Consider the following 15,445-nt stretch of genomic DNA (forward strand, 5'->3'; position numbering starts at 1 on the left):
GCATACAAATTGTCCGATTTGAATTCGCTAGTTGTCTGTCCCGTTTACCGTTTCGACGATAAAAATGTGGCGGCCGCTTCAACCCTAAACTTCAATTTAAAAAAAAACTTTTCGTTTGCCTAAACTGTAGTTACGACCGGAAATCCCTCGCGGGAACGTCACTTGTGAAAGAAAATCCCGCTTCTGATTCTAGGACAAGCTACGTGTTATCGTTATCGTTTATGTGGAACCGAATGTTCGCTTCTAGGATCTGACCCACCCAAACCATTGCAATCTAGTTGGTTTCTTAAAAGCTTAACATTGCTAGAAAAAAAGCGAAGCTATGATTCTCAAAAAAAAACTTATTATTGTTTTTAAAGGAAGCTGTAAGGTGTAAGAGGGTAATACAGGTTCAATTAGTGTGCTTTACGAAAATACGTAGTGGCTGTCATAGTTTACAAAGTTGTGGAGATTTGCCGAATACTGCAATATTCCCCGTAAAACTCTAAAGTTTAATGTGCGCTGTGGTTGCCAACTAGTATACGTTCAACTTTGGTGAGCGCCGACAACTTTTAAATCGTGCATAAAACAAAAGGCAGCGTTTTACTAATCCGTCGGGACCCCGGACCACCGGCTTTTACCGTCACGATTTTCCTCGGTCGAAAACTTGAAAAACCGCCTCCCCGTAATATACCCCAGCGGGACCACCAAACAATCAAACCCGTAAGCTAATTTTCCAACCAGCGTCCACTAAACACGGGGTCCTAATTTAAATTTATCGTAATATGGAACCCTTAGTCATTGCTTCCCGTGCGATTTAGTTTCGGAAATAACTTTGGGGGCGCAGGTCAGGACCGGCTTATACTTCACGCATAACTGGACGACCCCTGCGGATATAGACATATATTAGTGGACGTGATACTTCCAAAATTTATCGAGATTCCTACCCTGGACAGGGGCGGCAGGCCAACTCTGCCCGCCGTAACGGTCGACCGACATTTTGGACATTCGGTTTTCGGGCTTTAATCAGGTTTGTGCACCCGCGGCTTGTTTTCGTAACCACCCTTAAGTTGAATTTAGTTTAACGCTTTGGGAGCCCCGAACCGATGGTCATCTTTGTCGACGGAAGTCCGCTAAATGGCAGAAGAACGCGTGTAAGGTAAGATCTGATCTATAATAATCTATAATAAAAATGAGCCGGACCTGGACCAAATTTTATTTTGATTTTTTAACAATATTTTTCCAAGTTCCATCGACCTCGGTTAAATTAAAAGAAAAGATACAGGATACGCGTTTGATTGATTGTGTATGGGACGCTGTGTGAATGAAACAAATAAATAAAAATAAATCCTCAGCGACAATGGATAAACCACGATAAAAGGCTATCTCGTTGAGTTAAAGGGGGACGAAGGACAAAAGCTTTTAACCGAAGAAGGCTTAAAACCGACCGGATTGAGTAATATCGATGTCTTTCAAGTTCGCAAGCTGTTTGTAATAAAAATTTATCTGGGAAAGGTTTTAAACGCATGCCTCCGATAGACAAGTTATATATATATTAATATATATTATATTTCGCATTCGATTCGATGACATCAAACAATTTCGTGTATTTTTCAACCATGCATAAATTAGCAGATAATATAAACTGAGTTGATAACATCTCATTATACTCACTTGGTTAGCAAAACGCAGTCGTAGCTGTCAACTAGTAATGATCGATCTAGCAAAATACCATGTTTTGATTTTCATGACAATCCGATGAAGATACCACACAAAACATTTGTGCAGATATGAATTGTTTTTATTTTGCTGTAGTGCCACAAAAGAACGACGCTTTTAAAGAGCGGTAACACAACTGTTTCGGGAATTGTTTTAGACAAATAAATCTTAGGCAGCTTTCGATACCAAAACGGTGCCGTTTATCTTCGACGCGGACGCCGCTGCATGGCTACGGCCTCTTACGATGTATCAAGATGTTACGACGAAACCAGACTACGCCGACCCCAACGCTACTTACACGCCCCTAGCGCGGTTAAAATCGCTACCCCGCCATCGATCAAAGTAATTTCGCTGCTACGAGAAAACTGCATTATGGCCAAAGGGCTAAACGCGGCATAAGAATCTACGGATATTTATATCTACGAACGCCTAGGGTTAAATCAAGAGAGTTTTTTTTTCTAGTGAACAATGATTAATTAGACTTAAAAAGTATCCTTCTGTAACAAGTGGAAAAGTGGCTGCCAAATTAACATCGAAAACAAACAGTTTAGGAATAGCGTCAACTGTCACTTTTTATGTCTAATTTTTCCGATTACCAACTAAGCCAGTATTTCAGGGTTTTATTTACCCGAACTGGAAATATGTAATTTATTTTTAGTTAGAAATCTGTATATATATTTTTTTTATTTTAAGGTACCCTTCAGTGGGCGGAGGATGGTGAAGTTAAATATATACTACTTACCCACGTAAGAAAAAAGTTTCACATATTCAAGAAATAATTTAATATATTGTCTGAGAGAGTTTTTTTCGGGAAAAATATTTCGAATTTATTGGTTTTGCAATCGGCGAGTCGTTCGATGTAAGCCAGCAGGAAAAATTGTCGCTCAGTCTATGACGACTTTCGCGAGCGACGCCATCAGGGCCGGCAGTAAAATTTTTATAGGGCAGTAAATATGTTACCAATAAGTCGACCCTCGTTCGGGGGACGGGGAGGGTGACACGTTCGACGTAAGCGAAAAACTGGGGTCGAAGATCCGTTAAACCCCGCTGAAAGGACGAAAAAAAAATTTCATTTCGGAGAGTAAATCAAACGTAGTCGCCGTGAAAGGGTTTTCCGGCTCCTATTCAGTTGTTACCCTTTGGCGCCGACATTTCGATACGTTTGGGGCTAGATGAAGAAAGACGCTAAATATACATGCGAGCGAAGTGAAGTGAATTAGCTTGTTTTTATTGGTTAATTTCTCTTTCATTTTCTTTTATTACTCATTAATATTTATTCGTTCATTTTTCATATTCGATAAACCAAAACATCTGAGATATTTGATCGTCCTTTTGTTACATCGACTCCCGCCTAGCAAATAGACGTTTCGAGTTATGCAGTCTATAAATTAGGCAAATACGTTTCCGACTTCGTACCGACGTCGAATATAAAACACTCGGGCGGTGGGGAGGGAGTTCGGCGAATCGTATTGAATTTGCCGCGTAGCGGTTCCCCGATACATTTCTTCTTTGGAAAAATAAACTAAAAATTTTACGCGAAAACGGCAGCTGTTTCGACGCGTCTTCACCGACGCCTAACACGAAATTACTCTACCCGTCATAATCCGTTCGTGACACAGTTTAATACTCCGCGCTGTGTCCTACCTGTAGACGGCGTAGCCGACGTACGCGTTCCGAATGCAAACACCGTAGCGGCGGCGTAGTATCCTTTAACAACTACCGGAACACGGCAAATTTAATTCGAGATAAAAGCGTTTAAGGCGAATTTATTCTCGGCTTACGTCGCTACTGCTACATTCTCGCTGCAATTACATTAGCGGCTTCATTATTAAATTGGGTTTAACGGGAAAGACCGAGAGTTTACCTTAGCGCGACGTTTTGTTCCAAACAACCTGCGAAATGTCCGTTTTGGTTTTCGCGAGAACCGTCTGGAAGAGGGCCGGAGTCTGAAACATCGCGAAAGCTTCTAAATTTTACATATTAATCTGCACTTTGCGCCATTTCCTTTTTAAGGGCGATTTCCCCGTACTTCTTTCGTTTTTGCAAAAACATTTATTGTGACCTATCTACCCTGAAACTTTTCGAATTGTCAAACTGCCAGTCATGTTGTTTGTGGCACGGCGCTTTATTGGTTGGTTTGAAATGATCGCGCATGCGCATTCCTTCTCAAAGTTCCTATATTGTCAAAATATCAGATCATTACCAGCATTACATTTGCTTAGCTTCTCAGAGAACGTGACATCACAGTATGTCGACTTGACCAAAGTACTTTTTTGAGCACGGGCAGTAAAATAGTGGTTTTTGGCGATTTTTTTAACTTTTGTGTACTGCTGAAGTCATTTTACTCTTCGACTGTGTAATATAGCCATTATATGACTATAACATTACAAATATTTCCTTACTAAAAATATTTTTAAATTTATTTTTTTTTATACCAGCATACGAATACTACAGATGATTGGATAGAGCGCGTCCATATAAGAAAAAAAACAAGGGTGTTCGCGATATTCAGTGCAATATTAAAAAACGTAATAGGTGCAGCAAATTGGCGGCCACCGACTTCAGATTTGGCAGAGAAGTAGAAGTTCAGACCCACATATAGCCAATCCGTCACGCGATGACGTCACTTACTATACATGGATTCAGAAAACAAGTAGTTTCTTTCTTTACTCCATTGGAAAAATTCGTATACCAGGATACTAAGGAGATCCAGGGCTAGATCCTCTATTGCAGGGTACCAAGTTTATGCGCAAAAAATTCTAATAGATTCTAGAATTTTTTTTTTTTTAAGGATGTGATAATTTGATATGAACAGTATCGTAAACTGTGTCGAGAGAGGTTTCGTCTATAATACAGGGGACGCGATATATTTGAAAAAATATCCTTTTAAATTGCAATTTCTTCAGATTTTTCGAAACCAATCTTAATATTTACGTGTTCATTTCAAAAATAAATTTCTGTATTTTATTCCTTTGCTTGATTTAAAAAAATAGTGTTCCATATAAAAAAGGAACTTGTGTGGACATCTAATTTTTGAATCACCCTGTACATTTTCTATTTCTAAATTATGATGGAAGTTTGTGAGCATGTTTCTTCAAATCCAATATCTGGTTTTTAAATGAACTTGTTTCATATTTTAGCCGTTGTCTGTAGATAATAATACATGAATAAGGAAAGAATAATTTCGTATTCCTTGATATAATTAATCATTCTCGTAAGAAAAATAATAACAAATCATCTCAAAAATAGTAAAAACGGTAAAAAATATTAACTACGTTCTTGAATTCTCTCCGCCGTGCGAGAGAGACAACTAGCGTCAAACGAATCTTGCAATACCAAGAGCGAGGGGTCGAAGCTCTGTGACAAATTCCACCAATCTCAAGGAGGGGAGTTTGGCCCTCGTTTGTATATTTCAAAAAACAAATCGACGAAAATTCCGGCAAACAGACTATATACTCTCGCCCGGGCACAGTTCTGTAGTACGTGCTGGGTCGCGATCCGCAGAGATTGAATTGCGGGTAATTCCCACCCACGCGCGTATCCCGTGGGATTGCGATCCAAACTGTAGACGTGCTTGCGGCAGGGGTTCGACCACCGAACCCCTCCTCTAAACAAAACTGCTTAGCATAGGATCGCTCGCGTCGGGTCTTTATGGAAATATTGCCGGACGGAGCCGCACACTGTGCGATTGCGTACGATTTTTTTCATTTACTATTTTAAATAAGGTCCAATAAATCTATATTATAGACATATTTTAAGCCTTAGACACCTGAAACTGCGGCTATTGTTTACGAAAATCTGATGCAATAGTTTCATGTAGACAAGTTTCAACTGTAATACACAAGCGCTCAAAATTTCATTTTTGCAAATTGTCTCAGAATAACAATGTAGAGAATTATAGACCAGTGTCACTGCTCTCTGCATTTTCTAAGGTTGTCAAGAAGACACGCGAGAATAATTAGTTTCTGTAGAGGCCCAATAAGCCTTGACAATGGGAAACAAAAGAAACAGCTTGTGGAGTTTTCCAGGGCACTGTATTAGGTCCTTTACTTTGTAGTACTTTATCGTATGGAATTTTAGAACAAGATGGAGTAGCGTACTCATACATAAAGGCTTTGAGTAATACGCAAAAATGGTTGTTGAAAATAATGTAATGTAAAAAAAAATTATCCCACGGACTTGTTTCCAAGAAACATAAATATTGTATATGGGCCAGTTTCATTGCTTACAAGTATCAACAAAAACAAAATCAAATGGAAAAATTTAGCTGAAACAAGACGGAATATTAACTTTGAATTTATTTTCGTATCAAACGCCGTGCTATGTAGAAAGACTTGATACTTAAAAATTTGGCAATACTGTAATAAACAAATTAATTTAAATTATGTTAAATAGAGAATCTGTCACAATTACAAAGACTACCACGGTACCACTGTAATAGCTGCTGAGTTATAATATTTACTAAGAACACAAGCATAATTACGCTTTAATGACTGTTTCTACATTTATTTGCCAAATAAAATTTCGAATTGTAATAATTGGTTTGCAATTTGTACTTTGTACGTCTAAATTTGAAATTTAAAATTGAAAAGTGATGATTCCTTCCTATACCTAAATGTTAATGTTAATGTACGAAATTAATTATTGCTTTTATAACTACCTAACCAAAACTGACCAATTATTTATATTTATTTTTTTAATCCTATTAAGTTTTTGAACCGTAACCTCCTAAGTGTCCACAACTATTATCATCTGCGACACCAACTATAAAATATTTACTTCAATTTTATATTGTTTGCATTTTTTTACTTAAAAATGTCAGCATCCACCTAATCTTTCAAATAAGATTCGGTGCCAGTGTCAATGTCGTTTATCTCTCTATATGCTTGATGTGTCATGTAACAAAGACATTTATTTTGTATATCATACATTTTCCTACAAGTTATATACAATTAAACTATAACTACAACTACCCAGACAGAAGATACGACTTACAATATATTCTACAGGTTCAATCAGAAACTGGTTATTTACCTTAATTACAACAGTCGTTATTTCCCACCTTTTATTATTAATCTCTAATTATTTTTTCATCCGTTATTACTGTAAAAACTGATTTTGCGTTTTCGTATATTTTATATAGAAATTTCTTATGTACCGTTGCTAATTTTCGCCAATACCAACGAACCAATCAATTCGATCGACAGCAATGTGCACCAAAGTGCCTCTCTCGTTACAGACTGTGATGTTCAGAATCGGCATGCTTCTGAGCTGTATTTTCATGACCAACACCTTGGAAGACGCCAATCTAATTTCGAACACGATCGAGGGCAGCAGCAACCAGCAGGACTTTGTCGACTTTGACAAATACGCAGTCACCTGTTACATCTGCGTCAACGTTTCTGACAACCCAATTTGTAACCAGTTTGCCATCGACCGACCTTGCAAACCAGGTAAGATTCCTGTAGGTCAGTAGATGTGTTCTAGTCCCGCTTTTTGAATTTTTAAACAATGCAAAAGTGACGTCACGTTCACAGGGATATCGTTTCAGGGGAAACATTCTGCCACACTCTGCACATAATGGACTCCAAAGGAACGAGCGTGCTCGTCAACAAGAAATGCACCACCGAGAGGGAATGTCAGCGGAACAAGGTGGGATGCGTGGAAATCGACGCGCAGAGGGTGAGTGAAGAGAAGGGAGACCCGTACCGTCAAATCAGCGAGAATAAATGCCTAGAATTTTGCGACCAAAATAAGGAAACCAGGAACATAAGGAGACAAGTACAAAAACCAATAAAAAGGACCGTGGCTACATGGGATCTTTCCAGAGTGTATCATTATCTTTCGAAACGAGGATAACGGCATTTTAATTTACATTGTTATTACTTTTGAAAATTGTTGATAATCTCGATCGACTCACTATTTTTTAGTCCAACTATTTCATCGCCAGTTCCGAATTTTCTACTCGTAATCAATTATAACGTTAAAATAATAAAAAAGCGATATTTAATAAAGAAGCTTAGTTGTGGTTATAAATATTGTTATTGCCAAGTTCAAATATATTGCAGATGTGCATATCCTGCTGCGACCAGAACTACTGCAACTTCAACGCTCCTACGAACAGCTCGACGGCTGTATTCGACGACAGGATCACGAAAATGCGCATGCTCGCGAAAAACCTCTTCCGCGAACAAGAAAAAGCACTCACCACATCAGTAAAGGAAGCCAGCGATGGCGGAAGACTAGGGAATCGAACGACAGGGATATTTTCGGTCGTCTGGATCGCGGTGGTTGTGATAATATCCGGACATAGAATTTAGTTATGTAAGAACAAGGAACTTTAAGCACTATCCCCAATTATTTGCGTTAAAAAAGAATTGTGGTGAAACTCAATTATTTTCTCTGGAGCAACAGGGATTCGAAACGGTCTGAATCGGCGAAATTTACCGCAAATACTAAATATGATAATTATACCATTTTTTATTCAATGCTGTATCCATGCAATTCGTAGTAAATTTGTATATAAAAATAACATGTTAATTAAATATTATAAGTATAGGGAATAAACTCTGACTGTTAGCCGTAAGACGTATACGCCGTTAATTCTTACGGCGGGATTACAGAACGAACTTGAATCAAAATGATTATTCAAAAAAATCGATTCTAAACCTTTGGGTTGTCTATTTTTGATATTTCTTTCCATTAAGTATAACTGTAAAATCTTCCACCTTCGTAGATATCGTTACACCTATAGGCGCCATCTTCAAATCCACCATTTATCCCTAATATTTGTTGTTTATGTTATTTAAAAGTCTAACTAAACTTTACCTTTTGGGTTTTCTCGGAACATTTATTAGTGTAGCGCAACACGTGCCAAATGAAAATATAAAGCTTGAACTGTAAATTTTTTGAATTGGGCTTGCGTGTTTCAAAGCCAATATCTATTTTCGAAGAGCACGGGAAGAACCATTTACCATATCTGTGCTTCAATGGACACAGAAGCAGCGCGCAGAGAGAGATGCAACCAACAATGTTCTGCTTCGGTTTCTTTGTTGTATTGTTTAATTACGAAACTTATGTATTATTTTTTATTAGGAAAGGAAATCGGTTGTGTAATATTATTTAATTAGTTACGGTCGCCGAAGAATAAATACTTGTACATATTGTTTACATGTACCCCCATTATTTGTTATTTAAACGATAAAAATATATAAGCCATCGTTCGTTAGTTTCTGCGTTTCCGAGACTTCTTTCTATTTTACACGTGTAGTTAAATTACCGATTACATCTTTCAACCTCAGCCAACCTCTCTTTCAACTACGTCATTAATATAGCATACGTAGCTTTGCAGAATTATATTATTCTGTAAACTTTGTCCGCTGTCAATATTAAATCACTTGTCCAAAAGCACCACCTACGGCTACTTCGCGAATGACGTCACGGCTACGATGCCAAATAACTGTTAACCGTTTACCTGCTATTCTGTGTCGGTTAATAATTTCAGTCTTCAGTAAGTTAGTGGTCAGTTCGCTCCAATAAATGCAGTAAAATAACAGCGTAGAGTGAAATATTTGGTGTCGAGTGGGTTGTGAATGGTTTACCAAATCCGATCCTCATTGCATCGGTGTCGTTGGAACAAGTCCGACAGAAAAACGAAGTAGGCGTTGGGTTTGAATCATTTCCAAATATACTTCCAAAAATCGACCCGGCCAACGCCTTTTTGATTCTCGCCGAATTTTCGTCACGCAGGTAAACATTTTGTTTTGTTGTTATGCCCGTTGCCATGGCGTTTCTGGTGTTTCCTTTAACCTAAATTATACGCGACCAACAACAGTGAAAGTTTTTAACATTACTTTCAAGGCTTGATGTTCGAAATTTTACGCAGCGTCAGCGATCTACGTTCGCTATAATCGCGTATTGTCGTTCGAACGTTGATCTCGAGAAATAAAAAAAGTGTTTGGCAATAGCTTGATGCGATAAAGAATTTATATAACCCAGATTTAACAGGAAGTCTGTTCGTTTGGACTGGTTCTTTTGTGCGAAGAAGATGAATGTCGCGGCGTTCTTTTGGGTGTTTTCTCTGTTTCTGGCGGTGGTTGCCGGTGCCAAGGACATGATGCGGAAGAGCATAGTTTACGACAAAAACACCCCTGACGTTTTTTACTGTCCAATTCACAAACCCACCGGTATGGATAAGCTCATAGTTAAGTAAGCCTTGGTCGGTGTATTGGAGGCATGTCTTAAAGGGAGAGCAATTTCAGGGCGAGGCCTTTGAGTAAGTTATGTGAATTTGAAGGCGCCGCAATTCCTGAAGACTACAAGAGCGACTGCTACCAAGATGTGGACGAAAGTCGTTTCGCTTGCAAAGAAAAGTACAGGATAATGGTAAGTCACAAAAACCAAGCTACCTGCTGTCAATTGTCAAATTGTCAAAGCACACTTTAACTGCGTTTTAAATTGCTAATATATTGATGTTAGTTGTATATACAATGTTGGCTATAGCGATTAAACGAGTGTTTAATTTTTTTTTACAGCAAAGGCTTAACAAGGCTTCCGGAGAGGACTAACGCGACGGAAAACTAATTTGATATATTTTTTGCATAGGATAGCTTTTAATTATAGTTTTAACCTGAGCTTCCATTCTTTAAGAAAATAGTTAACTTTACGGGATTTGGTTCAGCAGGCACTGGGTAATTTGTTTGCGGTTTGTATAATATGCTTCAAGACTTGGTTATGGTTACCTTTTTACCACGGTGGTGTTCCAGTAGTACTAATAATTACTAACACACTTATGCTATAAATAAACAGGATCTGCCTCAGAATGTGTCTTTTTCTTGTATTCCGCGTCCACCGAACTTATTTACGTATTTTTTGCTACTATTGTTTGCGTTCTTAATTGTTTCTTAGATTTCTTCTTACGTGTAGTGTGTTGCCTAGCATTTTTTTTGCACTCACGACACCCCGTAATTCGAATACACCGCTTCAGTTTTCATTTCCTTTTCGCTCGTTATCAATTAGTTTTCGGTCTTTGCGAAATGCCAGAGCCATTCCACACGACGCATCCATTCGTCAGGGTAGGTATCTGCAGATCAGAGAATGAAACCGGTAGTCGGTGCCACATATGTAAAAAAACGTTAGGTACGGGTAAATCGAATGCGAAGTTGACTAACGACGGAACGATCGTTTTAGATGAGAAACAATCCGCCCGGTAGCGAAGAACCCGAAACCGACGAAAGGGAGAAGAGACAGATGAAACGTCTGGCAAAGTTCGTGGACGTCGACAAACAGTATTACGAGATGAAAATTGAAAAGACAGTTACCAAACCAAAACGGCGACTGAGCAATAGACTAGGTTAATTTTCCTGTTGTTTTAACTCAATGTGATATAACCCCGAGTCTCGAGTGTTAAAATATTACTAAAAAAACGCTGACACAGTAACCTTACGAACTTGCCCAATTTAAATACCTAATGTTGCGTTTACAATTAATGTTATTAATGAGTGCGTGTGTACAATAAATACGTTTCCTATGGTAATAATTTATTTATGAAGTATTTTTTTACCGCCCAATTCTGAAACAGCACTAAACCATATACCCACAAATAATTTTTAAGTGTCCGAAAAGCTTAAGGCATGACGGTAGAAAGTCCTTTTTAAAGGACTTTCTACCACAATCCGTGGTTTAGACAGAACCAACTATCCATGATTTTATGCACAGTATACTAACTAAAGATTCGCGTCTTTAGTCTCCGTTGGTGGCGCCACTAACGGTAAAGTAATATGAACGTTGTACTTGCAATTTGCAATGCGTTTTATAAATTTAATGTTTTTTAAGCAAGAATAAAGCAATATGAGTAGCTATGTTTTATCATTTTTTGTGATGTGTGATTCATGGAAGATGATGATTAAATGCAAAGTCTTAGGTCTAGTTCAGAACCGATAACTTGATGGACATTTTTACGGTATGCCTTCCATCTAGCAAAATCAAAATTACTTCCTATGAAATTAAGGGTCCGTTGCAGTTATAAAGCTAGTTCGTCGTTAAGTGGCAAATATATTGTGTGTCAGGTAGGTTGCAAGAATAAACTTTTTACATCAAAAACTATTATGATAATATTTAATATTTCTTGAGTGACACCCATCAAGAGAGCAATATGATTTGTGTTTGGATTTGAAACGGTAAGTTTTTCTTTAATGATTAATCCTGTAAAGGCAAACTGTACCATAGTGTTAGATTACGTTCGAATATTTAAATATTGGCGCGATCTATCGATTTCGGATGCGTCGGGAAATCTTCGGGTCTATTCGCGCGCGTGAGCCGGGACGCCGCAGAGGGTGGCGACGGGCATCAGTTTGATGCCCTGCTCTGGCATGCACCGCTCGACATTGACGCCAAGATCGGAAAAGTCGTCTTTAAAACAATCTCGATTTATTTAAATCTAACATCAGGTGTGGGGTGCACGTGTAATCGTTTAACGTAATTTGGAGTGTGCTATAATGGCCGAAGAAGAACTGAATCGATCTTTGGGCGCCATAGCGTCGATCCTTGAGAATTTGCAACAGCGTGTCGGTACAAAGGAGCCGTCGCCGACATCAACCACATCGCCAGCCACCCAAACCACTCCCATTTCGTTGGCCTTGCCGAGTTTTGACCCCGACAATATGGATAGTGGTATTTGGTTACAAAAAATTGAAGGGTATAAGAACGAATTTGCTTGGTCAGATCGGGAAACCGTGAGTAGAATTGGTCCATTTTTGCAAAAATCTGCACTAAGATGGTTTTCGGCATGGCAACCCACGGAAGAAACGTGGGAAAATTTTAAATTTGACTTTTCTGTATCTTTTCCCAAACAAAAGAATTTGGGTAAACTGTTAAGCGATGCTGTAAATTATCGTAGTTCCGATGCGCGCAGTTATGTTGAATACGCGAGAATTAAATTAGAAAAATTAAAGCGCACGCGGGCAAGTTGGTCTGATTCGGATTTGATCGAAATAATTGCTCATTCAATAGACGATCTTGCGGTCAGAACTGCGGCCTATAATTGTAGTGCCGCCTCTGTTAGTGATTTAATTGCATTTCTCTCTAATTACATAAAAATTCCTCTGGTCGAAAAATCGGCATCCGAATTGAATAAGAAAAATAATGTATTTTCACACAAAAAAACGACGCAGGCAAATTGTTATTCTTGCGGTCAATCGGGACACTTTTCTCGCGATTGTAAATCTAAAACTAAGAATACCAATAACTCGGATAATAAAGGGTTTGATGTTTGCCGATATTGTAAAAGACCTGGTCACGGCATTGAAAATTGTTTTCGTCGGCAAAATAAACAAAGTCGAGGAAGTGAAGTTTCAGAGTCCGGACAGGACCCAACCGTAAAGAAATTTAAATCTCATCACGTTTTGCTCAATTCACATAATTTTAATGAAAACAAGTTAAAAACTGTGCCTATCGTTATTTCGGGTTACACTACAAATTGTTTAATTGATACCGGCTCCACGTGTTCGCTAATAAAAGAAACGTTGGTAGACAAATTAAATCTAAAGAAAATTCCGCGTGTTACTCCTTTACGATGGTTCGACGGTACCATACATAATTCTTTTTCTTTTACCAAAGCATTGGTAGAGTTTCCCGAAATAAAAATAACGCTTGATCTTGTTATTGTGCCGCATAGTCATTCCAAATATGACGTTATCGTTGGTGAAAATGTTTACGAAAATAATGTAGTTTTAATAAAAAATAAAAACGTTCAAAAAATTATGCCCATGCTTGCGCTTACAAATTCTACTCGAACCATTCATAACTCGGAAATAACAAGTGATCTGGAGCATGCAGAAATGGCTGAACTAATCAAACTGCTGGGGAATTATCAGAATTTGTCAACTGCTACTGATTTTACCATTAAACCTGTCAATACCGGGGAATTAACCATCACATTGACAGAAAACAAAACTGTTTATCACCATCCCTACCGTATGTCGGAGTTTGAGCGTCAGAAAGTACGTGGCATCGTTGCTGATCTAATTAAAAACGAAATCGTCCGGGAGAGCAATTCTCCATTTGGGAGCCCGATTATACTCGTTAAGAAAAAAGATGGGACATTTCGATTGTGTGTCGATTATCGTCATTTGAATAAAATAACTTTAAGAGATCGGTATCCATTGCCACGTATTGACGATCAGCTCGATCGTTTAGGCAAAAATAAATTTTTCACGTCACTTGATATGGCTTCGGGCTTTCACCAAATCCCGATTAATCCCGAGTCGATTCCAAAAACCGCTTTCGTGACACCGGATGGTCAGTATGAGTATTTAAAAATGCCTTTTGGACTGGCCAATGGTCCTGCGGTCTTTCAGAGAGCAATTAATATGGCTTTAGGTAACCTAAAATATGACACCGCGGTTGTTTACATGGATGACATAGTAATACCCTCCATCACACTTGAGGATGGATTTTGTAAACTAAAATTAGTTCTTGATGCTTTGTCTAAAGCCGGATTTTCAATTAACCTTCGTAAATGTCGATTTTTTATGCAAAACATCACCTATTTAGGTCGTCAAATATCGGCTGATGGTATCCGACCTGATCCGAATAAAGTTAAAGCAGTCAAGGAAAGTCTGTCACCCACTAACGTGAAACAAGTGCGCCAATTCATCGGTTTGGCGAGCTACTTCCGTAAATTTATTCCCGCTTTTTCTTCCAAAGTAGCTTGTATAACTCACTTGACTCGTAATGATGTTCCCTTTGTTTGGACGACTGAATGTGAAAAAGCAAGGCAGTATGTTATTGATGTCCTTACTCAAAAACCCCTATTGTCAATTTTCGATTCAAATTTAGAGACTCAATTGCATACTGATGCGAGCAGTATTGGTTTCGGTGCTATTTTATTGCAGAAACACAGTGATACCTTTCGTCCAGTTGAATATTTCAGTCAAAAAACCAATCCAGATGAAGCTATGTATCATTCGTTTGAACTAGAGACTCTGGCCGTTGTGAAAGCTTTAAAAAATTTTCGTGTATATTTGCTTGGATTAAGATTCACTTTAGTAACTGATTGCAATTCCTTAAAATTATCTGCAAGCAAAAAAGAACTTAAGCCGCGGACCGCCCGCTGGTGGGCTTATATGCAGGATTTCGACTTCGAAATTGTTTATCGTAAGGGCTCTGAAATATCTCATGTTGACTTCCTTAGCAGGAACCCAATTGAAACTGTAGCTCATATCGATTCACAACCCAATTTTCATAAAAATTGGCTTACCGTATCACAAAGTCAAGATGAGGAATGTAAACAAATCATTCAATCTTTGAACGATGCTAAAGATGATGTCAAACGAAAATATAAATTAGAAAAAGAGACCTTATTTCGTATTACAACCAATAAAAATAACAAATCGTCTCAGTCTTTACTTTTTGTACCATCTAATAACCGTTATAGTCTTTTGAAAATATTTCACGATGATCAAAGTCACATAGGTTGGGAAAAAACTCTTGCCTCAATCAGACTTTACTTTTGGTTTCCCCATATGACCAGGTATGTTAAAAAGTATGTTGAACACTGTTTGATATGTGCAGTACGAAAAAATCAGACGGGTCCTAAACAAGGCTTCCTTACTTCTATCCCAAAGCCCGATGAACCATCCCATACAGTTCATGTCGACTGTCTGGGCCCCTTACCAGGTAATCCAAAAAACTATAAATATATCCTTGTTATAATTGACGCCTTCTCCAAATTCTGTCTCCTATATCC

General features: G+C 38.3%; 2 protein-coding genes across 3 annotated transcripts in view; both read left to right on the forward strand.

Moving 5' to 3' along the window:
- The window catches only part of LOC132706375 (uncharacterized), a 55,994-nt gene extending 47,011 nt beyond the window's left edge, over positions 1-8,983 (forward strand). Inside the window, exons 2-4 of the mRNA XM_060677680.1 lie at positions 6,938-7,151; positions 7,250-7,380; positions 7,767-8,983. Coding sequence (XP_060533663.1) covers positions 6,944-7,151; positions 7,250-7,380; positions 7,767-8,018 — 591 coding nt within the window. The 5' untranslated portion in view covers positions 6,938-6,943 and the 3' untranslated portion in view covers positions 8,019-8,983. The remainder of the gene's footprint in view (positions 1-6,937; positions 7,152-7,249; positions 7,381-7,766) is intronic.
- A 136-nt stretch (positions 8,984-9,119) lies between these two features.
- On the forward strand, positions 9,120-11,546 carry LOC132706377 (uncharacterized). Of its 2 annotated transcripts, none has more exons than XM_060677681.1 (4): positions 9,120-9,447; positions 9,706-9,906; positions 9,960-10,083; positions 10,888-11,541. In XM_060677681.1, the coding sequence occupies exons 2-4, from the start codon at positions 9,746-9,748 to the stop codon at positions 11,053-11,055; spliced, it is 453 nt and encodes a 150-aa protein (XP_060533664.1). In that variant the 5' UTR covers positions 9,120-9,447; positions 9,706-9,745; the 3' UTR covers positions 11,056-11,541. The 2 variants fall into 2 exon arrangements, with proteins under 2 accessions (XP_060533664.1, XP_060533665.1); XM_060677682.1 differs by having other exon boundaries at positions 9,264-9,447; positions 9,697-9,906; positions 10,888-11,546.
- Positions 11,547-15,445: the final 3,899 nt, after the last annotated feature.

Source organism: Cylas formicarius, unplaced genomic scaffold (genome assembly GCF_029955315.1).
Source record: "Cylas formicarius isolate icCylForm1 unplaced genomic scaffold, icCylForm1.1 PGA_scaffold_8__14_contigs__length_24414737, whole genome shotgun sequence".
Taxonomy (NCBI): Eukaryota; Metazoa; Arthropoda; class Insecta; order Coleoptera; family Brentidae; genus Cylas; species Cylas formicarius.

Coding starts and splice junctions, on each gene's coding strand:
- LOC132706377 (XM_060677681.1), top strand. CDS start 9,746: ATGAATGTCGCGGCGTTCTTTTGGGTGTTTTCTCTGTTTCTGGCGGTG. Junction 9,907..9,959: donor ATGGATAAGCTCATAGTTAA/GTAAGCCTTGGT, acceptor GAGCAATTTCAG/GGCGAGGCCTTTGAGTAAGT. Junction 10,084..10,887: donor AAGAAAAGTACAGGATAATG/GTAAGTCACAAA, acceptor CGATCGTTTTAG/ATGAGAAACAATCCGCCCGG.